Genomic DNA, 26,893 nt, shown 5'->3' with positions numbered 1-26,893 from the left:
TTATCATCAATTCTTAACATTTTATTTCTTTACTGGGTTAAACAAGGAGCAGAGAAAACCTCGGCCCCAAAATACAACAGAACTGAAAGCATTACAGGTACAGAGACTATTGAACACAGAGAGTAGTAGGATAATATTTTAATACAACTGAATTATAGCATGGGATTGTGTTTTTGTTGGGTTTTTTTTGTTTGTTTTTTGTCAAACCAGTTTGGAAAATAAATGTAATAGGAACTAGTGCAAAAAAGTTCTAAACATGAAGCACAGTGTATAAAATGGCATAAGAAAACTGTCCCCTCGAGGACACAGTCACTTTCTTATGACAGAAGGGAGAAAGAGAAACAGAAGGGGGGTGGGAACAGAGGGAGGGTCCAGGAGGCAGAGGAGGAAAAGCTGGAAAGAAAGAGAAACCGGGCCGGGGGATTAGAAAGGATACTTTGACTTCAGCAATGTTGGTTTGTGTTTCACCACCACGCACTGTAAAGGACCTCGTTGGGGTCGGGCCGAGCTCTGTCACCACCCACATGGCACAAGCACTTGAGAAGGGTTCGGGCACCAGCAGCCTGGGCACTGCAGGGGTCGGGTCCCACAGGTCCCCCGAGGTCCCCAGAGGTGCCTCAAGGCCCTGGGACACCCACACAAGGCAGGGAGCCCCAGCTCGGACACGATTCAGAGGGAGAAGGGCACGAGGGGCCGGGGTCTCCTCCTGCTCTCCCCTCCCACATCCCTCCTGAACACGGCCTCAAGGACCAGCACATGGAATTTGTTCCCAGTTTCCACCCCCAGGCTCAGACGGGAGCATCTCCCTTTTGAAGGCATCCTGAGGCTGCATCCGAACGGGAGGCTCGGAGGAGCTGGATTCAGTTTGGGTTGGAACAGAAAAACAAACCACACCTCCATCAGAAGAATGGCTGGGGATCCCCAGGAATTCCTGCCAGGCATCAGCATCCCTGATTCCCACGGGGAAGGTGTCCCTGCATTCCCAAGGTGTTATCCCAGCCTGTTCAGCCAGGATTTGCTCCAGCCTGTTCCCACCATGGAGCCACCCAGCCTCCTGCCCTGGAGAAACTGGCTGGATGCTATTTTAAGGAGAGCTGGTTGGAATTCCTTACAAATTGCTATTCTCTCCCAATCCACTGCTGCCTGTTCCAACTCTGTGAGCAGAAAAAGTGTGATCGATTTTTTTTTTTTTTTTGGCCTCATTTTCTTTTTGGAAAATGAAAGGTTTTGTGGGAAAGGACTGTTCTGGATGCATTTCTCAATTTGCAAAAAAAAAAAAAAAAAAAAAAAGAAAAAAAAAGAAAAAAATTGGTCATAATGATCAATCTGGCTTGTTTTGACAAGTTTCAAAATTAAAAAAAATCACTGTCTGGCTCTTTTTGTCTTTTTGTTTTGCAACTTAGGCATGCCCAGTTCCCAAATACATTTAAAAATGGTAAAACCAACCCCAAATTTCATAAGCCAAACCTAAGTCCTGGGGTTTTCTTGTTGAATTTGAGTTTACAACAAGCAGAGCTGTCGACTTTCTGGGCTGAAAAAGGATCATCCTGAAGTGCTAAAAAGGCTGGAAACCGCTCCTGGCCTGCCTAGAACACAGGTCCTGGAGATGTGGAGCAGGGAAGGGTGGAGGGACTGGGCTCAGGAACTCACCCATCTCCTGCCCAGGCCTTTGAGAGGGGCTGAAAGCTTTGATAAAACCTCAAGAACTTTTAAAATTTATTATTCCTTATTGTTTTATGATCCTCAATTAAAAATGGTCCATCCCCCACCACAGTCTTCCCTTTGCTCCCTTTCTCCTTCCTCACAGAGACGTGCAGGGCTGGAGGTCACCCAAAGAGCCACCTGGACCAAGAACACCCAAAAAAAGCTGCTAAAATCCTTCCATTCCTGGAATAAAATGGACTCATGGTGGGAGCTGTGCAGCTCCAGGGCTGCTATGATGCAGGAGCTCCAAGCAGGCTCCTTCTCTGGGAGAAGGGATGGTTTTGGGCTGGTGTGATGGTGGTACCTCCAGCTGGGATGCCCACGAGCTAACTTCTGGGCTGAAGGAGATCTTTAACATCCAACCTGAACACCTGACATGGCCCTTCCCAACTTTTCCAGACTAGTTTAAGAGAGATTTAACCCCCAGGGGTGGGAAGCCCCAAGGAGGTGCAAAAAGCTGATTCACAGAAATCCCTGCCTGTCTTGGGTTACAATGTAAGATGTAACCAAAAGATAGGTGGGGCAGTGTTCTTTATCTTCTCCATGACTCATCCCTGTTAAGTCCCTCCAGGCAAGCACCAGCCACTCTGTGGGGAGCTATCTCCACTAATTGGCCACCAGGGTTCCACTCACAGAATCTTATCATCCCATTTTGAGATGCTCCACCCAGGGGGAGGAACCAAACATTCCCACTTGGACAGAATCTGAGGCCTGGAACACTACGGGAGCACTACCACTGGATTCCTAAAGGAAAAGAGCTCCATAACCACCATGGGACCTCCAGAGAAGGACCAGGTCTTTCTACAGGATCATTGGTTTGACAGAACCACATCCATCACTCCAACAGCCCCCATTTAATCAGACTGCTGCCATCACCCTGACCAACAGGCTGTCAGGTCGTACTCTGACTCTGTCAGTGTAAGCCAGTGCTTCTGTACTACTGCCTTCACTTTATTTTCCTATTAAATTGTAGTTCTGACTTGGAATCTCCTGCTGGTTTGCTTTCAAGCTAGTATACTGCCCCATCACTTTCTGGCAGAATCCAGGAATGTTTCTGTCCTGACATAGTCTCCACCAAGCCCTACAGGCATTCCTTTCCCAGACAGCAGCAGGAATGGGATTAGGATGAACCACAAGCTGAGGGTAACCTGGGCTATGGGACTTCACTCCCTTTGGCTCTGGAAATCATGGAATCCCAGAGTGGTTTGGGTTGGAAGGGTCCTTCAAGATCATGCAGTTGCACCTCCTGCCATGGAGGGACACTTTTCAGTATGCCAGGTTGCTCCTAGCCCCATCCAACCTGGCCTTGGACGGCCCCAGGGATGGGGCAGCCACAGCATTTCTAGGCAACCTCAGCAACCCACCCCAAACCACCAGAGACCAGGAGGCACCTGCAGAGCTCAGCACAGGGACACTCCATGGCCTGGCCTCTCAGGATCCTGCCCAGGAGCAGCAGATATCCGGGATTTTCCCTTTATTCCCTTCCTCCAGGCGGCAGCCGAGCGTCTCCCAGCCCCGCCCGCGGCCCTGAGTGGCAGTGAATGAACTGCCCTGACATCTCCTCTTGAAGCAAAGCAAAATGTGTTGAAGATAAACCAGTTCCAGATGTTTTCCCAGTGTTGCCAAGTTACTCAACATGTTCTGCTTTAGTTGTCAGATGCTTTCAAAGCGATTTCCCTAACTCCGAGCACGAATGGTGAGGGCTCTCCCTGGGAATCTTCTGCCTGGGGCTACCATGGATCTGTATTTTCTTAAGAAAAAGACTCAGCTAATGATTAATGTTCCCCAGAGGAAGCAGGGCCTTTCTTTGGGATTTTTCTTCAGTTATTTTTAATTAATTTGTACAACTGGCAGCTACATGAAAGTGCAAAACCCGGCAATAACGCTGGACCCAACTCCTTTTGCTCCTTCTCCCTGCCCACACCTGGAGCTTGTGGAGACATCATCATCCCTCACTTCCCTGGTTTTGAGAAACCCCCTCACCAGGGAGGAATCACTGCTTGGCACTGGGAATTTCTCTGAGCAAAGAGAAGTTTGTCCACGGAAGGAAAAATTGAGTTTTACATATTAATCCCAACACGGGGCATCTTAAGATCATTGGATGAAAAGGACAAAGCCCCTTGGGTTTAAGTTCCTGGAAGGATAAATCATTTAGAGCTCACGTATTCAATGGTGGCTTTGGGAATGTGGAAAGCATTTGGGATTGCAAAAGGCCCCTGCTCTAGTGGACACAGGGCTTGGGGTGAAGCATCACTGGAAACACAGGGTAAGGAAGCCCTTCCCTGGGTATGGGAAGGCATTCCTTCTCTATCCAAGCACACTCGCTCCTTTTCCAGGCACATTCCCTACACTTTGTAATAAAAATAATGGCAATGGTGTTAAGTGAGACAATGTCACTGTCTGCTTCCCGGGCTGTTCTCTCAAAGAGCGAAGACAGAGAACTTGGGGATGGAGGATTAGGAGGTTGTAATGTCAGACCAAAAGCAGGAATTTTATCCAATGGGCTCCTGATGATGGACTGCTCCATACACCACTTCCAGCTGCTCCTGCTCTGGGAACAGCCTTGTCTGGATCCGTTTAAGCAGATTGGCAAAGTGTTGAATGCAGCATATGGTGCCCTAAAACCACAGAACTTATTGACAGCAGCCCAGACTCACTAAAGAAAAGATCTTCTACAGCCTTGCTCTGGGAAGACCCAGCACTTTCCTCCCACTTGCAACAGGTAAAGGCCATCCCACGTTCCCAGAGTGGATCCTCATCCCGTGTGCTCTCTCTGGCATCTCATCCTCTTGGGAACACCCCTTGGGAGCTGTGGCCTGGAAAACACATGGATCTCCTGTCCTGGTGGCCTTTTCACTCCTGGAGGATGGGGCTCAAACCTCCCCAGTAGCCACCCAAACCAGCCCACTTCTAAACTGGCTCCACTTTGAGGGAAGCCTCCAGCTGATGTTAGGGAAGGTGAAACTGTTTCTCACAGCTCCCAGGTTATCCAAGCAAATCCCTGCCAGCACCCCCTGAAGATGACTTGGGTTGTTGGATCTCTTTCCTGCAGCTCTGTGGAAATCATGGAATGGTTTAGGTTGAAGGGATCTTAAAGCCCATTCTGTTCCACTCTCTGCCATGAGCAGGGACACTTCCTACTGGACCAGGTTGCTCCAAGCCCTGTACAACCTGGCCTTGGACACTTCACAGCTTCTCTGGGAATCCCACATCACCCATCACCACTCCCAAGCCTGGCCTGACGCTCTATCACCAGAAGGACACAAGGGCTTAAGGGCAGGAAGAAGGACATGCATCCCTCAGGGTGGTGCTGGATCTGGATGCGGTGCCGGGACTGAGGCCGGGCCACCCCGTGCCCGCCAGCGCTGCTCAGTGTCACACATGGCACAATGAACAGGGCCGGTGACTCAGGGCCACTTGCTGACGCACCACACTGGGCTATTCTTCTCTCTCCCGATGAGTCGCTCCAAGATTGGACACAGTCTATCTCTGAGAGAGGCGCCTGGAATTAGCTTAACTCTTGGCAGTGCAGGAGAAATCTAATTTCCTTCGGGATCCGGCTGTCTGGAGGCAGGGACAGGGCTGTGCTCCCTCCCCTGGCCTGCCTGGGAGCTTTTGCTCCTTGTCAGAGCAGCTCCACAACTCACTGCTAACAGAAAATCAAGGGATTGGATCCTGGCTTGCAGAACTGCTCTGTGTCCAACTGTTCTGATTGGTGTAAACTAGGCTGAAATTATATGGATGTCATGAGGAATAGTCAAATGAGAGACATCCTACTTTTTGGGTGGTAGTAGCAAGGGAATCTGCTCAGGAAACCCTCTCCGTCTTCCAAGTGCACCACCTCTCCCACCCCAAAAACCATGGGACAATGGGATCACAGGCCTCGTCTCTGCAGGACTTTGGGAACAGGCAACTGGTAGTGTGTAAACATCACCCCAAAGCTCTGAGATTCAAGTCAAAGCAGGAATCAAACATTCAGCTGCTTCTCAGAGCCTCTTTGGTCTGGAAATGGGCTGGAAATGTCAGGAAACCTGTGCTTCCCACGAGATGCCTGGTACTTCCTTCTTCCAGCCGGGCAGGAAGTAGCTTTGCTCATGGGGTTCTGATCACGGGGCTCTGCTTGGTTTTGCTTCACCTCAACGGACCAGAAGCCACAAAACTCCTTCAGATTATCAACTCTGGGACTTCTTGCACCCTCACAGGGATCTGGGATCAATTTGGGATGCAGGACATTCCTCCTGCTCCATCCCTGTCTCCTGCAGTGACCCATGCAGGGCTCTGCTGTAGGTTCCTGTCAAGAGCCAGCGTGGAAACAGAGGGACCATCCCAGCCCCTCTGGGAGCAGGGAGTGGGCTCACACCCAACTCGTCTCCTTGCGCTAAAACACCCTCTCTTCCTTCCCGGCCCACACCCAGGACAAATTACAGCCCCTGGTGCCCGGCCTGGAGGCACCACCTCGCAGTGTCCATGCTGGGAGCAGTTCTGGTGGGTGGTTGGAGAATTGGGAGTTTCCTAGGAAATGACCTGGGGTTCAGATCCTAGGGATCTGATGTTTGCTTGGGGCTGAATCCCTAGATATGCTGAGCTCAGGTTAAAAAAACACCCCAAGTGAGCCGAATGAGGCTACACCAGCCAGCACCTTGCCCAGCCAAGTCCAGCTGGGCTCCCAGAAATTTCCGGATCTGGGGGCATCCATGGATTGAAACTATTCACAAAAATTCTCCTCCCTAGCTGGGCCTTATTAGAGCCTCTTTGTGTGGGAGACTTTCCCTCCAAGCCAGATTTCTCCAGCCCGTCTGCCCAGTCCTCCTGCCATCCAGTCAATGATTTGTAGCTGGGAAGCATGGAAAGATGCCTTTGGGATTCCCTGCATCCAACTGTTGCCACATGGGATCCCTCTCCCTCACAGCCTGTGTGCTGCTGGAGTCACACCTCCCCAGCTCCTCACTGAGACCAGTCCTACCAGCCGGGGAGGACAACAAAAAAGGTTGCACCAAATCATCAGGACACTTTGCAAAGTGGGATGTGGGAATGTTGGGGATATCCCTCCTGCTCCATGCCTTCTCCCTCTCCTCCTCCTCGCATAGAGCAGCAGGAAAGGCCAGGCTGGAGGAGCAGGCTGGTATGCAGTGAGACCAACCCCGAGTGGTACCACAGTGCAGTGTCACAGCGTCCCACTCCTGTTCCCAAACGCCATCAGGGAGGCAGCGCCACGCTGAGGACACTGCGCCCCACAAGGGCGGTTCTGCCCCGAGCCCCAGTGGCTTCTCCCTGGGACAGGAGTGGTCCAGGCTGTGCCGGGAGGTGCTGCCCCTCCGCCTGCTCCCTCGGGATTCAGACCCAGGAGGAAAGGAACCAGGGCTGGGCTGACCGTCAAACCTCGGCGCGGGCGGGGGAGGCGCGGGCACTCAAGGCACTCGCGGCAGCGGCCGGGGGGCACCCGGCAGTCCCACGGGGACACCCTTCGATTCCCAGGGACCCCTCCCCTCGGTCCCCCCGCCTCCGTGCCGTTCCTGCCCTCCCGGCGCCTGCGGGGCCGGGAATGCTGGCCCTGCCCGAACCCTTCTGGCGCCGGGTCCCGCAGCCCTGTGCGCGTTAGAGACTCTTCACCACGGGGATGCCCCGCGCGAGCAGCTCTTGGGGGATGTGCGGGGGTGCGTGTGTGCCACCCCCAATCCCGTGCCTCCCATTGGAGGAATAGCATGTGCCCCCCTTATGGGAAAAGATCTGGCGTTCTACGTGGAGGTCGGCTCTGCCCTCTGCGTCACTCGTCCCGGGCCACGCTCTCCTCCAGGGCGGGCGGGGCCTCCAGGCCGAGCCCCCCGGCGCCGCCGTGCACGCTCGAGAAGGACACCATGGTGTGGAGGAGCATCAGGACCAGCACGCACAGTCTGATCCTGCTGCTGCCGAGGCGAGACCCCGCAGAGACCGGCAGCAAGGACGGGGAGCGAGGCTGGTGGTACTGGTGGTACTGGTGGTGGTGGTGGTAGAGGTGGTAGTGGTTCTGCCTCTGGTGATGGAGGTGGGGGTCGTGGCGGTGGAAATGGAGCGACTCTGACGCTGTGGATTTGGGGGATGTGTCCTCGTTGCTGTCTGGGGGGTGCTCGCAGGAGTCCCATTGCACCTCGCAGCACTTGGCCTCCTCGTCGGGCAGCTGGTTCTCCAGCAGCCCTGCAGGAAGGAAGGAAGCAGGAGGAGGGGTCAGTGGGACACTGAGGATGAGGCTGCAGAGGAAGCGAGCCCTGGTGCCCACCAGCAGTGGGATGGGCACACCTGAGAACCAGGACATCCAGACACCCCCTGGGACTGGCCCCAGCATGTCTGTGAGCCTGCACACACCAGCAAGGTGAGCTCAGGGCTCCCCAAATCCTGCTCACAGTGGTTCAATATCCCCACCCTGCTTTAATCCATCATCTGCAGCTCCCTCTATGCTTTAGTTTTCAGTCAGAGGTAGGACTTCCACCTCCTGGGCTGAGATGTTGCTGTGCCCCCATTAACCCCTGACCCCTGTACCCTTGGGATGGCCACGTTTCAGCATCAGGCAATGTTTCCACACTGCCCCTCCTCCCACTCCACCCCGGCAAGCCTTCCAAAGCCGGAGAGTGGCTTGGAAATTCGCCAGGGCTCATCATCACCTCCCTAAGCCCGGTGTGAGCCCGGCCCTCCTTACCCGTACAGATGAAGCCAGGCAAACCTCCATAGATCAGCTCATCATTGTCCGGTAACACGAAGGGGCACCTGGTCTGCACCTCCAGGCAGTATTGCTTGCATGGGATCCGCTGCCGGCACTGCTGCTGGGTCACGTTGAAGTACTCGGAGCACAGCCACGCCTTGTAGACAGCCTGGGGGAAATCATGGAGAGGGACACGTCACTTCCCCAAGCACTGGGACAGCTGGAGCACTGCAGTGTGGAAGGGGATGGGAGAGCTCCCAGCTCTTGTGGGAAATGTGTGTTGGGGTCATTTGTTGAACAGTGATGGATCCAAACGATCCACTGGAGTGTAACAATGGTGGAACTCCTCTATCCAGAAAATCCACCACACAAATAAAGCTAATTACCACATGGAATAATGTCCCCTACAGACAGGCATCGTGACAGATTCTGTCAACATCAGTGACCCAAGAGCTCAGTCCGTCACACAAAAATTCAAACGTTGCTTATCACCTGTCCCAGTGTGTCCTCCTCATCCCTAAGACATCCCACTGCTCTCCCGGGAAGGGGAGGATTCTCACCTCCTTGAAAGTGCTTTGGCCACCATCAGCTCTGGACATGGGACAGCAAAACACATAATGGGCTGGTCTTTACTGGAAATTTCCTGCTGGAAAAGCTGCTGGACAGAAGCAGCTGAGATGCAACACATGCAGCCACTGCACCTCAGGCTTGTCCCTCTCTGCCACCAAGTAACACCTTCCTCACCTTCCCCACCAGGTCCTGGGAGAGATTCCTGATTCCTTGTCATCTGGAACTTCTGCTGTGCCATTTCTTTTGGCTCAAGGGGGAAATTTGTTTTTTTTCCATGGATGTTCTGGCACTGAGATGTACCAGTGGTACAGTGCTCTGTTCACCTGATACTTCAAGCCGTGTTTGGCAACATTTCCAGAAGGAATAGCACCCTGGAGGTTCAGCTGTGACTGCAAGGCTGTGCCACACTCCCTGCCTCTCCAGCCTGTCCAGTCCTGGGTTTTCTTCTTCCCTTCCAGCCTCTGTGTGTTTGTGCCCACAGCAGACACCGGGGCATAGCCGAGTTGGCTCAGTTACAACCACATTCCCAAATTTCCCTTATCTCCCCAGCATCAGGCATGGGGGAAGTTGTTTGTCTCCACTGGCTGTAGCAGACAGGGAGGGAGAGCTCCCATTTCTCCTGGTGTGCATCATTCCTCAGGCTTCAAGAAACCTGTGGCACTTCCAGCTCATCCATGAACTCATGAGGGCACGAGTGACAGCACCACGGTCATTCCACGACCACATCCAACTTCCTTTGAAACTAGCTAGAAAGAGCTCCTTGTGATTCAAAGGGAATGAGTTTCCCTCCTCTGCATGCTTAGAGAAACCCCCTGCGCTGCCGTCCAGCTGCATTTTCATTTTCTGGAGGCTTTAAACCCATCACTTCTTTGTTTCCCCATGTTTTTCATAGATCCTTATCATTGTTTCTTTGGCCCATGGTGGTGTCTCAGGATTAAAGCTGGTTGGGAAATTCTTGGCAAGTTATTTTAGTTTTTTTGGTTTTTTTTTTTTTTCCTTGTAAAATGCCAAATCATGAAAGCCGAATTTTCACAGAATTGTGTTAGCTTTGGTGAAACTGTCATCCCAAAAAGTTTAATGGGCACCCGGACACAATTTAGGGAGTGAACATTTTGGAGCAGTCCCCAGTACTGTGGGCAGGGCTGGCCCCTGGGATGTGGGAATGCAGGTGCTTGTTCTCCTTGTCCTGTTGGATGTTAATTACTGGGACACAGCAGAGCAGCTCCAGAGGAAGGAATGACTCTGCAGAGTGTGAGCACATAAGCAGGAGAGTTTCCAGGTCTGGATCTGCATCCCTGAACATGGAAGTGTCCAGGGCCAGGCTGGATGGGATTTGGAACACCCTCGGATAGTGGAAGGTGTCCCTGCCTGTGGCAGGAGGTGGGACAGGATGGGTTTAAGGTTCTTTCCAACCCAAACCATGCTATGACTGCATGATCTGCCTGAGCTGATTCCCTAGAATGGAGGAGGAAGAGGCCGTGCTCTGGAGGGGCCACAACCCCCACTGCAACACGTGCCCTCCCTGATGGCCTCTGCTCCATTGGGGACAGTGTCAGGAGCAAGCAGATATGGAGACAGCAAGGAGGACACAGCAGGACTCCTCAGTGGGTGGCACATGGCCCTCTGCAGGCACCACAAGTTTCTCTCTGTTGGGAAAGCAGGACCTCTCACACCTGTTATGGAACCTCAACTGGATGTAAAGGAGGGTAAAAGAGCTCAGGGGACAGTGACACCTTACACTGATGGGACACAGGACCAGAGCGTGTACAACAGGCTCCAAAGCAGCCACTGACTGCCCAGGATGGATTCAGACAGGCCATACCCTTATTCCTATCTGAGGACTCAACAAGTCCCTGCCTGGACACGATGCTGTTGTTCCCACATGCTCCAGACACACTCCAGTGTAATGTGGAGCAAAACAGAGAGAGGCCTTATTAATTACCTTAATTTTTTGGGCTGCCTTTAGAGCAACAAGGAGAGGGTGTCCTGAGAACACCCTGACCCTCAGAGTGTCCGGCAGCGAGCAGATGGATGAACTCCTCCTTCCCCTGGTGACCATTCAAGATTTTGGACAGCTGGTGTGGATGACCTGCTTGAATTTGAACTGGCTGATGTCAGGTGGGTGAATTCCCCCCAAAGCCATGAAGTTTTCAGGATTAAAATCTGGATGGATTGATTAAACCACAACCAGCCTGCAGTTTAAAGGGGAATTATGAACACACAAGAAGCTGGATGGACATCACTGGTGTGCCCAGTCCCATCTGGGATAGACACCCTGAATCCATCCCTCCAGCTCAGCCTCTTTTCCAGCCCTCATCTGCCTTAGGATAAACATCTCCATCAGTGGGACTTCCTTGTGTTTCTCAAGGAGGTTATTTTACAGCACTTATCTCGCTGCCTACAAGTTTTCCTTCATACTTGACCTACATTTTTCCATCCAAAAGTTCACTCCCTTCAATCATTCCCTCCATCATTCCCTCTCCCTGCTCCGTGTTTACACATCTCTAATATTTGCAGATGTCTCATGCTCCCCCTTTAGTCACAACTCAGGCGAGCTCAGCTGATTTACTCACTCCCATTTCCTGCCAGTCTTCTTCCCAGCTCCAACTCTCCCACGCTGCTTCATAGATCCCAGTCACATTCCAGCTCCCACCTGGGCTCACATGCAGCCTGGCACGGTGGCTACACTGAGTGCTCCAGCAGAGGATTGTGGGTGTCACCTGAGCTGTCCCAGCTCCAGATTTGGGTGGAAAAGGCAGCTGTAACAGGAGATTTCCCAGAGCTTTGTAGGAAGCTGACTGGGTTCATCCTGCTCTCATGTTGAAACAGCTGGCACAAGCAGGCTCTGCATGGATTCACACATATTCCCCCTAAAATATTTGTGATGATTCCCATCAGGGAAGTCTGGCAGAGGGTTGGGGTCACACACAGGGACATTCCATGAATTTAATGAAAATATGGAAGGAGACACTGCATGGTGCTGGTGATACCACAGGGGAAGGCAGAGCTGGAGCACTCATCCAGAACCTGAACCAGGATTCCCTGTCTGCCTTCCATTCTTCCGTCCCTTTCCCCTTGAGGGAAGCACTGACCCCAGCCAGCCCTTGCCATTCCCTTGTGGCACATCCTCCAGGTGCTGCAGAAGGAATTCCTGCAGCTCTTCAGGATGGAAACTGCCTGTGTGTACTCAAAAACAGAGACATCCAAGACCTACTGGTCCAACAGGGCTCTCCCACTCCCCTAGGATCAGGCTGAGACACAGATGGATCTCCAGGAGATCCCAGTGTCATCCCATCACTCACCCACAGAGATCCATGTCACAGACAAGGAGCAAATTCCCTGGGATGCTCAAGGTTTTGGTATCCCCAAGCTTACCCCCCACAACCTCCTTAGCTCTGCTGTTAAAAAGGACATGTGAGAATTTAGGACAGGAAGAATTTATTCCCTGCTCAGATCAACTAGGAAAGCTCCCTGGTTTGCATTCTCGCCCTCTCTGGATTCTTCAGGAAGCGGGTTGGGTTGCAATCAGCGTTCCTGCCATTCTGGTTTGGCTTTTGGCAGATCTCCAGCCTGGCCAAGTAAATTAGAGTGACCTCAACTCCAAAATAGCTCCAGTTTGGTGCCCTCTTCCTTCATTTTTAGCTCTGGAGGACTGGCTGCATGACTCCGAGGAAGCACACAGAATCTGGCTGCCTAGGAAAGGAGCCAACTTCACAGACCCGATTCATATGGAAGAAGAGGACAGGCTATCTGTCCACATTGGAATTTTGGAGGTGGGATTATAAACCTCATCCTAAAAGACATTAAAAAAACCCAAAATGAATTGGATTTCTAATAGTGAATTAGGCTGTCTGCTCATGCTTCCAGCGGGATCTGGAAGCAGCAGTCAGAGGGATGGCGCTTTCACAGGGAATTCTGTGCCAAATGGGAGTTCTTCCCTGCCTGCACTATTCCCCCTGTCTCCTGGCAGTACCAGGACAGCATTCCTCACCAAAGAGCTTTTCCAAAGTCTTTCTGTGTCCTTAGGATTTCTGCACAAATTTGGCCACTTCAAGGCCAGTCCAGTTGCTGCCAGTATGTTGGAAACACTGGCACTGCTGTGGAACCATCCCAGCTACATTTTGGGAGAACCAAGGAGCAGGAATGGAGCAGCATTCTCAGGACACACCACCACTGCAGAAGATGCAGTGTTTGGGATAGTTTGGATGCCCACTGGGAATGCCAGCTGTAATTAACACAACAAACTGTTGTTTTCCCATCTGAACAGGAATCAATGCTTGGGAAATTTCTCCAAGGAAAATCCTGCTAATGGCACAAATGTAACAAACCCTTCTCCTTAATTAGTGGCAGGGGTTGGGGCAGCATCCCCAGCCCAAAATCCACTGCTCTGGAAGGGGGAGATGCAGTCTGGAAAGCAGAGAGGGAAATAGGGAGATTTTCCCTACAAAATAACCTCAGAAGGAGTCCTGGGAGTGTGCTTGGACCAGAGGTGAGGATCACTCTGGAAGCTGGGGCCTCCTTTTTCTCTTCTCACTGGGTGCACCCAGCTCCCAGCAGGGATGGGATGAAAAATCCCTGCCTGCCCCTGCCAGACCCCCAGCCTGGAGCAGCCCCCTCCCCTCCCAGAGCAGTTCCTGGGACTCACATTTCCATCCTGGTCTGAGAGGAGCATCTGGAGTGGCTGTGCCTCATTAATCTTGGACACAGGGAAATGAGCACTGCTAATGAGCCGCTCGGGCAGCTCTCCAAGCTCTGGCACATGAGGGTGCAGCCCAGGAAGCAGGACAGGCTGGGGGGGAGAGAAGAGCCCCCTTGGATGGCAGAGGATTAAGGGAATACTGAGGTCCAGGGCCAGCCAGGAGGAGTCACAAACACATTTGCAATGTCCAATTACCACTGTATTCAATTAACTCAGACAGTAACAATGTGGAGCTTTAAACCAGCGTCTTTTTGGCTTTTTAAAAAATTCTCCTTGCTATGGGCTCTTCCAACATCATCTCTGGAACAGCTGATTTTTGGTTTTGTTGATAGTTCTGGAGTTGTTATCCCTGCCTTGACACATTCACATGCTCTGGGTTAGGAGAGAGGGGACAAAAACACCAACCCAACCCTAAACCCCAACAACTGGACAGGATTATGGGATTTGTATTGTTTTTCCTTCATTTTTAATATAAAGTTGCCTTTTTCCAGGCGATGACAGCCCTGGAGCCGCAGCTCCTCCGTTTCCCAACCAGGGGAGCCTCTGCCCATTGTGCCCAGCTCCAGAGGGCACGGAGCGGCGGCTGCAGTGGGCACGGGGACGGGGCTGCCAGCAGGAATGCCTGGGACACAGATGGGGATGGGGGAATGGGGATGGATGCACACAGGCTGCAGCGAATGGCACTGGTGGGAATCCCACCTGGAGTGGGTGTTCCTCAAACACCACTGGAAACTCCACACAGAGCTGCTGGGCTGGCTGGCATGTGCCCATTCCAGGCTCTCCATTACCCTGCAGCCCACTCCTCTCCAGGGTTGGTTTGCCCAGAAGTTGTCCCCCAGCCATCCTACCCATGACACTAGTTTGCATCCTGATGTTGTGTGTTGTTCTGGGCGCAGGGGTCCGGGTCTGGCACTGACCAGGCTCATCCTCCAGAAAGGTCCTGGGCAATGGAATGTCCCCTGTGCTCCCAAACTGTGCCTCCCCACCTACATCCCACAGGACCAGACCATATCCCTTGACCTGAGTGATGAAGTCACTTCCAAATTACCTGGAAGCAACTTGTCAGAGCTACTCACTCACCACTCAATCACCTGCTGAAGCAGCTGATAGTTTTAAAGTTTAAAACTTTTAGTTTTAAATTTAAAAATAAAGCATTTTGGCTTTAATTCCCAGTTATTGGATTAAAGAGACTGTGTGAATGCTCCTTCTTTTAGAGGGAAAAGCCCCAGATTTCCCCCTCTAAGCCATGCAAACCCAGTCTGAGACCCACAATGCCCCAGGTGCTCATAGGTCAAAACTAAGAGAAAATAGCTTTAAAGTGTGACCCCCACACACCTGACCGACTCAAGGCTCAGGTAACAACTGTCACACTATGTCACAATATCAGGCAGCTCAACACATGTCTTGGAAAGGACTGGAGTGGGCAAGGACAGGAGAACCAGCACCCCAACTTGTCTCTGCAACCACACACACTCCCCCAGCACCCACAGGTGATGGGCTGGGGGGTGGCAGTGCCAGCTCCCAGCCCCAGGCAGTGCCAGCTCCCAGCTCTGGGTAGGAGGTGGCAGTGCCAGCTCCCAGCCCTAGGAATGCTCTCAGGGGACAGACACCACAGGCACAGCCTCCTGGCTTTGCTCATCTGCTCATGGCACCAAGAGCTGCTGTGTGCAGAGCCCAGGGAAAAGCCTGGTCTCATCCCAGCAGATGCCACACTGCCCTTGGAACAAGCCCAGGAGGAAGAGCTTGTGCTTATGGTTGCACTGAAGCAGGAAGCATTCCCTGGAAGAGCAGAGCTTGTGGACTTGCTTTGGACACCTCTGACCGCTCCTGTGCTGAGGGGACAAAGCACATGTCATCCCAACATGGCCATGTGCCTGTGCCTGTTGATTAATCACAGTAATTAATGTCACAGCTGGATGAACAGGAAGGCAGTGACCACTGCCAGGCCCTTCTGCTTCCCACAGCCAGTGCCTGTCTCCATGCATGTCACAGGTTGCTCCATGTCCCTGCCCAGCAGTGTCTGCAGCCCTTTCCCTCCCACCACAGCTCCCACTTTTCCTAGGGCAGGCTGGGATCTGGCTGGATGTTACCCCCTGTCCAGCAACCCAGCCCTGCCCAACCACTCCTACAGCCCCCAGCCCAATGCAGGAGGCTCTTGATCCCAGACCACTGATATGAACATCCCAATTCCCATGGAATATTTCCATTTCATTATCAGACTCCACCTCAGGGTAGATGCATCCTTTCTCCAAGGGGGTGAGCACAGGGTGACAGTGCTCAGTGATGGGAGCTCTTATGCCAGCATTCCTGATGTCAGTCTCCTGTTCAGTCCCCCCTCCTCACACCCTGGGTGTGTCCTCTCTGGGAATTCCACCCTGGGAATTCTCTGGCAGTGTCTGGGACACAGTGGCCCAGTCATGGTGGGCTGCCCACGGGCACTGCTGCCAGACCCCAGGCACAGCCAGTCCCTGTCCCAAGATCCCAGCCCGGGAGCACGGGCAGGACACAGGGACCAGCATTCCCAGGCTGCAGTTAATCCAGTCTGCTTCTCTGTGCTCCCCTTTCAAAAAGAGTCTTGGCTGGACTTTAGAGAAGAGAAGAGCAGCTTGTCAGGAAAGCAAGGCCAGCTGGAGTGTGGAGGTTTGTGTGAGAAGGGGGTGGACACCAGGAGACAGGGACAAACAGCTGGCGGGCAGGGAGAGAGCAGCTCTCCCTGGCATCTGGAGGGCTCTGTCCTTGTGACACCACATGGCCATGCCCCAAGGTGGAAGAGGGGAGGCCAGGCCTCCAGTTCCAGGGTGTCACCACACTCTGAGGAAAGGTCTTCCCAATATCCCATCTAACCCTGCCCTCTGGCAGTGGGAAGCCATTCCCTGTGTCCTGTCTCTCCATCCTTTGTCCCAAGTCCCTCTCTAGCTCTCCTGGAGCCCCTTTAGGCACTGGAAGGGGCTCTAAGGTCTCTCTGGAGCCTTCTCTTCTCCATGTGAACACCCCCAGCTCTCCAGGTTGGCTCCAAAGGGGCTCCAGCCCTCGGAGCAGCTCTGTGGCCTCCTCAGGACTCGCTCCAGCAGCTCCATTCTGTACAACCCCGCACCTGCCAGCCCCCGGTGGGTCAGATAACAGCCAGTCCTACCAGCCCAATGACTTAAAAAGTAATTAAAGACCTCTGCAAAACTGAAGCTGAACACGATGGAGTTGGGGACAGAGGGAAAGTGAGGTCCCTGCAATCCATTAGGATGGCTTGAGGAATTCACTCCCATTAGATCCTGCTGCAGCCAGGGGCTTAACAGGATTCAAAAGTGGATTAAACATTTATACAGCTAATGAGAACATCCTGTTACATTAGATAGGATATAAAAAAATAAAGGCGAGACACTTCAGTGCCACGAGCCATAAATTACCCACCAGTGATGGGGGCAAGGGAGAAGTTTCTCTGCTCATCTCCCTTCCAAGGAAGTGGTGAGGCTGGAAAATTGTTCTCAGGATGGTGTGAGTGTCCAGCCCAGCAAGGGCTTGTCACAGCAGGGCTGTCTTGCATCCAATGCCTATGGAACAGCCCAATCCTGTACTCTGCCAGGAGCCCCCTGCACAGCATCATGTGAGGTGCCACTTGGCTTGAGTGGGAATGGGACAAGTATAAGGCAGCAGGAGGAACGTGGTCCCTTATGTCATCCTTGTGCACCCCACAGAGATGGGCAAGCAGCAGGATCTGGCCCATCCCCACTCCCTCATGGAGCAAAGAGTGGGGAGACAGGAGCATCCTGGCTCCTGGGCACCTTCCATGGTCACAGGGAAGTGCAGTTTTCCATGCTCATGCTGGGTCTTGTATCTACCTCAACTTGTGCCCACAGGTCTCTTAAATGCAAGCAAAGATGATTCTGAGATACTTATCAGCACTCCTGGCAGCTCCTACTGCTGGAGACACACAACAGACCACGGCTCATGTCAGACCTGAGAGCTGCAACCTCTGGTTTTCTCTCCCTGGCTGAATAGCACTTGCAGAAATCTCCTGCTCCCTTCCAGGGAGGAAAGCCCCAGGATAACTCTGTCTCCGTGGTGAGCAGCAGGCAGGCGCTCCCGGCTGGCATCGCTCCTCAGCCAGAGAATCCCAAGGGATGTGCTACTGCAGGGAAACCCATTCCTGCTGCTCTCCCCTGGAGCGAGCCCAGGCCAGGCTGGGGCTCTCCCTATCCCTGTCCCTCTTCCTCATGCTCCAGAGTGAAGTGCTTCCCCTGCATTCCCATGAGCAAGGGGTGTCTGGAGAGCAGACTACACTCTGAGCCAGGCTGCCACCCCAGAGCTTCTGGTGCTTCCTGACAGTCTCATTTGAATGGGAGAGCAAGGAATGATGACAAACAATCAGCACATTATGGCAGGAAAACACTGCTCCCTGCACACACAGGCAGAGACCCCTGTGGATTCCTCCTCTCCACATCCAGCTCCATGGAAAATGACACGGAAGACAACCAGCTCCAAGGAATATGACACTGAAGACCAAGAGCAGGTCAAGGAGATGCCCAGGTCTGAAGGGGGTTGAACTCATTACATTAAAGACACAAACACAGCTCCTGCTCTGCCAGCACTGGTCAGTCCTTCCCAAACTGCGTCTGTTCAGAAAATTCCAAGAAAATTCCACTTGCTTCCTCTCCTTCTTTAACCACCAGCAGTGGGGAATGCTTGGGACTGGTGCCTGTGGGCTCAGGGTGCTCCAGGCTCCCTGATCTGTGCAAACTCAGGAGCTGGCACACCCCTTAGCAGGAAAACCCCAACTCAGACACTTCCAGGCCCCCTCTCCAGCTCTACCTTCATTCTCCTGTCCATCTGCAGCCTCCACTCACCAGCAGCGCTGCAGAGCTGCCATGCAGGGATAAAATTCCAGCCAAACACATGTATCTGTTACTCCCAAGAGGATGAGCAGGGCAGGTGGCATTTCCTTCTCAAGCCAGGACCAGGAACACCAGGATGCTGGCGCAGGCATGGCTCTGGAAAACCAAATCCTTGCCAGGTGAGGCCATTTCATGCTGCCTTTTGAACAGAGTGGCTGCCAATTCCTGACACTGGCAGCATCTGGGGGTGCCAATGCTGCCAGCACTGCTCTTCCTGTGACACCCCAGGAGCATGGCTGGGAGAGAGGCCCCAAGGAAAAGCCAGGAGCTGGGAAGAGGAACGAGGCTGAAGCAGGCGAGCCATTCCAGGCAGGCAGCTGCCGGCTCTGCCCACGGGAATGGGGCTGGAGCAGTGTGGACAGATGGCTACCTCTTGCCCAGGCAGCCTCCGTGTCTCATTCACAGATTTGCTGTCCCTGAGTCATTGCCCTTCAAAGGACAGCAGAGCTGAGCTCCTGCGTGGAGCCAGGCATGAGTCGCATCCTAATGGCATCCCGGTGACAGCGGGAATAGCCCCCGGCAGCCAAGTACATCCTGCCTCTGCCACCTGCCTGCCTCCCACCCTGGAGGGCAGCTCTGGAGCCTGCAGCAGAGGAAAAGCCTGTGGGGCATCCCTAGGGACAGGCCTGGGGCTGTGGGATGTTTTGACAAACCCTCTCTGTGTGGGATCCTTGGCACTGCCCAGCACTGGGGTCAGGCCAGGCCATGTGTGATCCCCGCTGGGCAGAACGGCTCCTTTCCTGATGGAAAAGAATCCTGTCCTCAGGCAGGGACTGGGTGAAGCCCATTGTGAGGGCAGGTCCAGCTGGGTTCAAGCAGACACCCAGTGCATCCTCTCCCACCGTCCAGTGCTGGTGTAGGAGGTGCTGCCTCCTCTCCCTGAGATGTGCATGGGGCTGGGAGTCAGCATGGCACCAGCAGATCCCTTTGTCCATGGGGAGCATGGATCACTGCCTGGTAGGAAAAGCAGCGTGGCAAGACAGCCCTGATCTGGATGGCCACAGGCAGCCTGTGCCAATGGATGTGCAGAGCAACGGGGCTGGGGGGTCGTGTTGTTTTCCCAGATCTCACACTTTGCTGATATCACTGCATGTGCTGCCAAGCTCCTGACTCCCAGAGACTTCCCACACCACACAGAGCAGCCAGATACTTTCCATCTCCAGCTGCTGAGGTGGCATCTCTAGGAGCTCATCCCATCCTGCTGGTGAAAGCCCTGCACCCACTGTGCTTACAGGGATGGGCACACTTAGAGAAGAACATGGGCCTGCATCTGGCACTGATGGCAGCAGGCACAGCTGGGAGCACATGGAGCAGGAACCAGTGCCAGAGCATGTGGCACTTGGAGCTACTGGTGACACTTTGATGGAGAGAGATGTCACCCTCCCTCGCTGTCCCTGCACCATTTGCTGACCTGCCTGTTGCTCCATGGAGACCTGCTGCTGCCTTGGGAAACTTGTGGGTTGTCCCTGCAGCACCACTGACAGAAACAGGCAAGGACAGGCAGACAGCAAGGACTGACAAACAACCAGGGCAAAGGAGGCAGCAAAAAAACCACCCAATATCCCCCATAAATCCCTCCCATTCATACCCTGACCTCACCAGAGGCCGCTTTACCCCACAGCACCTGTGTAGGTTCAGCCTCCAGCCCACCACACACTCCCAGGCGACTTGAGATGTCTCCACCCCAAGCAAAACTCAGGATTGTCCAAGCACCATCTGAGCACCCCCACTCCCACCTGGCTTGCAGCCCTCCCAAGTCCCAGGCACCACTGGTGCATTCCTGACACCTCTGCATCTTTTATTCCATGAGGCAAACTCCTTCCATCAGTTCAGCTTTTGTTTCTCCTGTTTTTCAAGCCTTGATCTCTATTTTCAAGCATCAAGGAGGTACCAGACACAAGGCACTGGAATTGGGCTGTGCCAGAGGCTGCAGCCACAGCACCTGCAGACCAAACCCACCATGGTCCTTTAGCCCAAATTCTTTATACAACTGAACCACATCTTTGTGCAAGGCTGCAAAAAATTCCCTCTGTTCCCATGGAATGGGTGGGGAACATGGAGCTGCACACTTGGCTGAGCTCATGCATGTGCTCCTGCTCAAGCTGCCAAATGACTGCACTGATCTGCTGGAATTACTTTCGAATTCACTCTGGAACCTTTTTTCACCTCATGAAACACCTCACCGGCCAGGCTGGTTGTGGAGAAGATCTGGAGCTGACACAGGTGTGTGGGAGCAGCCTCTCCCCTCCTGCTGCTCCTGGTGGACCAAATGCTCCATAGGAGACCAGGTCCTGGGTACAACTTTGCAGTCACCCATCCATTGATTCTCTGGAAGCCTCACTTCTAAAGTAACTTAGCAACCTTAAAAAACCTAAAGTAACTTAGTAACCTTAAAAAACCACAAGGTTTTGGTGAAACCACTTTTGCCGTGGTTCTCAAGGGACCTTCCCTCCGTGCAAGAAGCCATCCAGGCTCAGAGGAGGAGTGCACCAGGTTTAGCAGCATTTTGGATAAGCCCAGCCCAAAAAAACTCAACTTGAGCTACTTCTGTGAAGGTAAAACGCTACTTTGGTTCCCCCAAGAGGTGTCCCTGGCACTGGGATAACCCCAAGACATGGTGTTCCCAAAGCTCCTGGCACCAGCAGGCTTAGGTTTCCAGAGGATGTTCCACAGGGAGGGATGCTCTGTAGGGATGCTGATTGCTGATGCTATTTCTGGTTAAACAAGAGCCAGAAAGCAGGACCCCAGAGGGTGCTGAACCTGGGCACTGGGGATTTGCTCCCTGCTCCACGTGGGATGTGCCAGGGATGATGCCAGAGCAGGAAGAGCCTCCATTTCTCACCACATCACTGCACACCAGAGGCACAGAAACACCAGCAAAGCCTCGGGAGTGAAATCCTGCCCTGCCAGGGGTACTGGGGAAACCAGAGGCGTAGAACCAGATCCCACAGCCACGGGCCTGTGCGCAGAGAAACCTGATAATCTAATCACATCTGAGATGCTACAGGTCCTGTCCAGCCCAGCCTGTCCAGCTCTGCTGCCAGCCCCCTCCTGCCTGTCAGCCCTTCTCTTGCCACAGCTTTGTTTCTTGCAGCCTAATGACTCCCTAATTCCACAGGCTTTGTCCCATAGATCTTGATTTGCCCAAGGACTGGTGGGAGGGGGCACTTTTGGGAGCTGTTGGGGCGGGAGCCAGCATGCAGAGCTCAGCCTTGGCATGAGCAAAGCTCTCATCTGGTGTCTGAGCCGGAGCAACACTGCTCTTTTCCTGTTTGGAAAGATGGGAAAAGGCACAAACAAGCTCTAAGCATCCCTCAGGGCATTGCTTTGGAGGGACAGTGATTTCCTCCAGCACTAAGTCCTGCAAAGCCTGGGCTGACAGTTTGAGTGCTTCTGCTGCCCCACATTTCCTGATGGATATATTTGAGTCCAACATCCACGTCCCCAGCTGTGACCTCCTCAAGCCCCTTTGGAGTATGCTCCGAAGTGTCCCCACAACTGCTCAGTGCACCAAGTTCACTGTGTCTTGCAGTGACAAAGGGTACAAGTTACACAGCAACAGGCGAGATGGAGGCGGCCGGCAGCTGCTCCTGACTCAATTAATGACTTTTCCCTCTTATGCTCAGAAAAACAGGCATTTGCCACCTTTTATCCACATCATCCCTACCTAGCGCCATCACCCAGCAGCCGGCAGGCAGATCCTCATAGCACAAGGTGAAATGTATTTGACAAGATGGATGGACCTTGTGAATCCACTTCTCTCTCCTCCTCCTGTCACAGGACGCTGGTGCCCCTGTCCATGAGCATCCCTGTGGGAGTCAGACCCCCAAAATCCCACCAAATGGGAAATGCAAATAATAAACCCCAGAAGTGCATCTTCATGGTTTACTGTCTCCCAGCCACAGGGATTTCTGGTGTTAGTTGGAAGAGTAACAAATAAAACTTTTCCAGGGAGTGATTTGGAAGTTGACGGTGCTACACAGGAATAACAATATACGCAGAAAGTGGGATCTGCCCAGGAATGATCCCCAAGCAGAAAAGGGAGAGTATCACAGCACTGAGTAATCTCAGCAGCTGAATTACACACAGACCTCACCATTTCATGGGATTCCTATCTCCCAGGGGGATTTTGGTCCAGTCTTCCCCAATCTCTGTGCATAGATGGATGTTGCAGATAGGGAGAGAAATTATAAAAGAAAGGCCTCATAAAATCAGGCCTGCTCTGTTAAATCAATAGCTAGCCTGTCATTTCTTCTAAGTGCAGCTAGTACCATGCAAGTTCCCATGTGAAAACAATCTGGGTATGAACAGTTAGTTAATGTAAAAACCTTTTTTGGGTGAAAAATAAGTGCACCTGCACTTATTAGATCTGTTCCATGAGAACCCACAAAAGAAAAATGTAAATAACTTGAACCTTAGCACATACACACAAATCACTTTCTGACCAACAAATGAAGTAGTAAGAAAACTACCAGGTAATAGATGTTGCACAGGAGGTCTGTGAAAACTATTAAATAAGTTATGTGAATAAAGATTCGGCTTTTCCTGCATGAAGAAAATGAAGCTCAAGTGATTTATTCCAATAGACAGATCTGCGGTTGGGATGCCCAGGATGCTGTTTCCCCTCCTGGAAGGACCTTCTTTTTTTCCCCAAACCTGAGGGCAGCTCTCAAGATGATTTTTTAACAGGGCACAATGTGTCTCCTGAAACCAATCCACAACACTTACATGCTTGAAATTTTTAGCTCGGGGTGAAACCTGCTGCCATAGGAAGAAACTGGCAGCTCCAGTTGGGATTTGGTGTTGCTGTTGTTTGAAATCAGGAAAATCACCAGAGTGGTTTGGCTGCCATAGAGCTCCCTGTGAGCTGTCTACTGAGCCACACTTCTTAGGCACCAAATTCCAGAGGGATCTGTGGCTCAGCAGAGGGAGGCTGTGTGCAGGTGAGCTGGAGCTGCTGTGCTTCCTCATCTTCAATGTTCCAGCTGCTGTTACAGAATGGCAGGGATGTGAATGGGATGCAGCATGAACCCTCCAGGCTCAGCCCTGCTCCCACGGTCCTATGTCCCAGAATTATCATTTAAATCTTGTTTCTCCAGCTCCAGAGCTCCTGAAGCCAGAATCCTGCTGTGAGGGCTCTGCAGGAGCTCTCACACTGGCCAAGCTGCACATTCCACTGTTTTCCTCCACTCCTCTGCTGTTTTCCTGTTATTTGCTCTAAGATGTTATCAAGATCAAGCAATAGCTCTGCCATCCTTCACAAACAGGTATTATCCAGCATCTGGATGGGAATCACAAATTCAAACTGCTTCCAAAAATCCTGCCAGCCACATTTTTCCAAGACAATGAGTAACTGTAGTCCCTGCTCAAGTCCAGAGGACTCGAAATCAGGCCAAAACTCGCTTGTCACCACAGTGCTGGAGGGGTCTGGTATTAGCCTCAATTCACAGATGGGGAAGAGCCACTGAGAGGGAAAAGCTGAGTCTCATGGATGGGAAAGGCTGGAGTAAGACATATAAATACGGAGTGAATGGCCTTTAACAAAGCAGCCTGATTTTTCAGGATAGGAGCTGTGAGGGCTCCAGTGGGAGTGTGTAGACTCGGCACTCCCATGGGAATTTCCCAGTGGGTGGACCAGGGGAGTGTGCACAGGTTGTCCCTGCTGCTCCTGCCTCCTGTTGCTTCCAAGTGCTGCCTGTGGAATGCAAGGTTGGAGCTCACAGATGCTCTAAGGATGCACTGACATGACACAGAACCAGTTCAGAGGAACGAGTCCTGCCACTACCTCCAGCTCTGCATCTCCCCAGCACATTTCCTGCTCTCCCATCAAGGATGTTAAACCCTGGGACAATTAATGGAGACTCATTGAAGCACACCTCTATTTCTACACAGTTTGGAGTCCCAACATAATGATCATTTTCTCACCTCTTTCACTTCCCTGTCTGTGACTCCCAGCAGAGATGGAAGCTAAGCCTGAAGTTGGAATGTTTATGCTCCACCAGACATGGCACAGGGAGATTCTGATCTTGCTGGGCCCCTGGAAGCAGGAGCAGCACATTGGACAGCACCCTGTGGAAGTGGAGCAGCAGGACCAAACTACTCAGAGCAGGCTGAATACTACGTCCCTTGGAAACCACAGGGGGAATTTAATTACCTGCCTTGGCCCATGCCCAAAACACAAGCACAAGCTCCTGCTCAAACCCAGCTACCCACAAAAGCAACCCCTGGAGTAGTGGCCAGGATCTCACCAATGTGCCCTTGCAGAAAGACACCACCTTGGTGTCCCAGTGCTGCTCTTGGTGCTGCTCCTGCACTTTCCCAGGGCATGAACATCACTTCAAGAACTGCTCTGCAAATCCAAGTGTCCCTCAAAACTCCTGTCCCAAAAGAGGAGCAGCCAACCCCGTTGTACTGCCAGGGAGGAAGCTCTGCCACCATCCCTGTGGGGACAATGCTATCACACACCCCAAGACACAGCTGTGAAAGGGAAGCAGATTTAATTATGGAGACCATTGCACTTCCCATAGGTGATGTCTGGAAGGAGCATGCACAGGTGAGCCAGGCAGCTTGGAGCTGGTGGAAGCTGGAGGCACCACAGGCTTATAAGAATAAGCATCCAGCAGAACCACACCGGGGTCCCAATGGAGGTCCGACCACAGCTCTCCTCTGGGAGAGGAGATGGCTCCATACTGAGACTCAATCCCATTGATGCTGGGAGACACAACCAACCCATCAGCTTTCAGAACAGGGGCCGTGCCCCAGGGCTGGGGACAGTCAGTGACACTGGGGGAGCACCAAGGTGGAATGCACAGTCCAGAACCCCTGGGAGAAAGGGTGCAAGAGCTGGAAAACAGCTGCTGCATACAGGGAAGGGGCCCTGGCACCATGGTTCATCTCAGGTCACCACTGGTCTAACAACAACCAGGCAGAACCCTGGGCTGTCCCAGGAGCAGCAGCAGGTCTGAGGCAAAGGTGAGGGGCCTCACGTCTGCCCCAGCTCAACCCCTGTGTGCACAGGGGCGCACACGGAAAGGGGTGTGGGTAAGGCTACCAGGGACTGGCTGTCAGGAGTGAGGTACTTGGATTGAGGTGGCATGTTGGGATGACGGTATCAGGAGAGGTGTGATGGGTGTGAGCTGTCAGGATTGGGGTGCTGGCAGTGGGGTGTCATGAGCTGGGTGCTCAGACTGCGCTGGGAACAGGGCGTTGGGAATGGAGTGTTGGGAGTGGGATGACAGGAGCTGCCTGTGTGTGCACAGGTGTGAAGGGATGTGCAAGTGCTCATTCAGGCCAAGTCCTGCTTTGCCTTCTCTGTCCCACCACCCTGTCCCAGCCTTCCCTAAGGCTCCAGACCTGTCACACCACCACTGCCAGGAGAGGTCTGGGGAGCAGAGGGAGATCCCAGCCTGAAGGTAAATGTGAGAGAAGGGGGACCACGGTACCCACAAACCACACCAAGCCTGCTGTGGCCCAGCTCACCCGGGACGCCCCCTCATACCTTGCAGTCCGTCAGGCAGGATCTGACCGAGTACTCTTCCGATTGCAAGTACTTCTCCAGCAAGAGGTCGAACTCCTCGTATTTTTCCTGAGCGTGTTGGTCCAGCCGCTGGTACGCCTGGACGCAGCTGCTACAGGCCTCCCCATCCAGCGCCCCGGCCGCCGCCACCACCAGGTCCACCATCAGGTTGTCCAGGCTGCAGTCCAGGCCGTCGGGGCCGGCCATCTCCCGCAGCAGGTCCCAGATCGTGTAAGTATCACAAAAGGAGAGGTTGAAGTTCCTGAAGTAAGCCTGCAGGAAGGTCCTTTTGGAGGAGGGCGAGGCGAAGAAGGGCGCGGCGGCGGCGGCGGCGGCGGGGGGCGAGCGCAGGGGTGCGCCGGGGGCCCGCGGGCGCTGCGGGGCGAGTAGCCGGGCGCACGCCGAGTCCAGGTCCCCGTGGGCGGCGGGGCAGGGCCCGCCGGGGCCGCGGCTCAGGTTGCCCAGCAGGGCCTCGCAGCTGCCGCCACCGCCGCCGCCGCCCGCCGGCTCGGCCGCCAGCAGCGCCCGCGGCCCGCGGCCCCGCGGCCGCTCCCGCGCTCGCAGCTTGGCCCCGGCGCAGAGCCACAGATGGTCGGAGAGGAGCACGGTGAAAAAGAGGAGCGAGGCGAGCGACAGGCGCCATTTCTGCGCCCGCTCGGGGTCGGCCACCGGCTTGTCGCTGCGGCGCGGCGCGCAGCACACGGCCCCGCCGGCGGCGCCCCCGCGGGGGGACATCCAGGCGCCGCGGATCATGCCGGGGGCGCGCGGGCGGCGGGCGGGCAGCGCCGCGCTGCCGCCGCTGTCACCTGCCCCGCACCGCCGCCATGCCCGCGCCGCCCCCGCCG

At 53.5% G+C, this 26,893-nt stretch overlaps 1 protein-coding gene across 1 annotated transcript; it reads right to left on the bottom strand.

The window, feature by feature from the left end:
• Positions 1 to 26,817, bottom strand: NALF2 (NALCN channel auxiliary factor 2). Its single transcript, XM_059858941.1, has 3 exons — positions 26,031 to 26,817; positions 8,375 to 8,546; positions 1 to 7,875 (listed from the first exon to the last, which is right to left on the bottom strand). The coding sequence occupies exons 1-3, from the start codon at positions 26,799 to 26,801 to the stop codon at positions 7,469 to 7,471; spliced, it is 1,350 nt and encodes a 449-aa protein (XP_059714924.1). The 5' UTR covers positions 26,802 to 26,817; the 3' UTR covers positions 1 to 7,468.
• Positions 26,818 to 26,893: the final 76 nt, after the last annotated feature.

The sequence above is a fragment of the Haemorhous mexicanus genome, chromosome 14 (assembly GCF_027477595.1).
Source record: "Haemorhous mexicanus isolate bHaeMex1 chromosome 14, bHaeMex1.pri, whole genome shotgun sequence".
Lineage (NCBI taxonomy): Eukaryota > Metazoa > Chordata > Aves > Passeriformes > Fringillidae > Haemorhous > Haemorhous mexicanus.
This window is presented reverse-complemented; position numbering and strand designations above follow the sequence as displayed.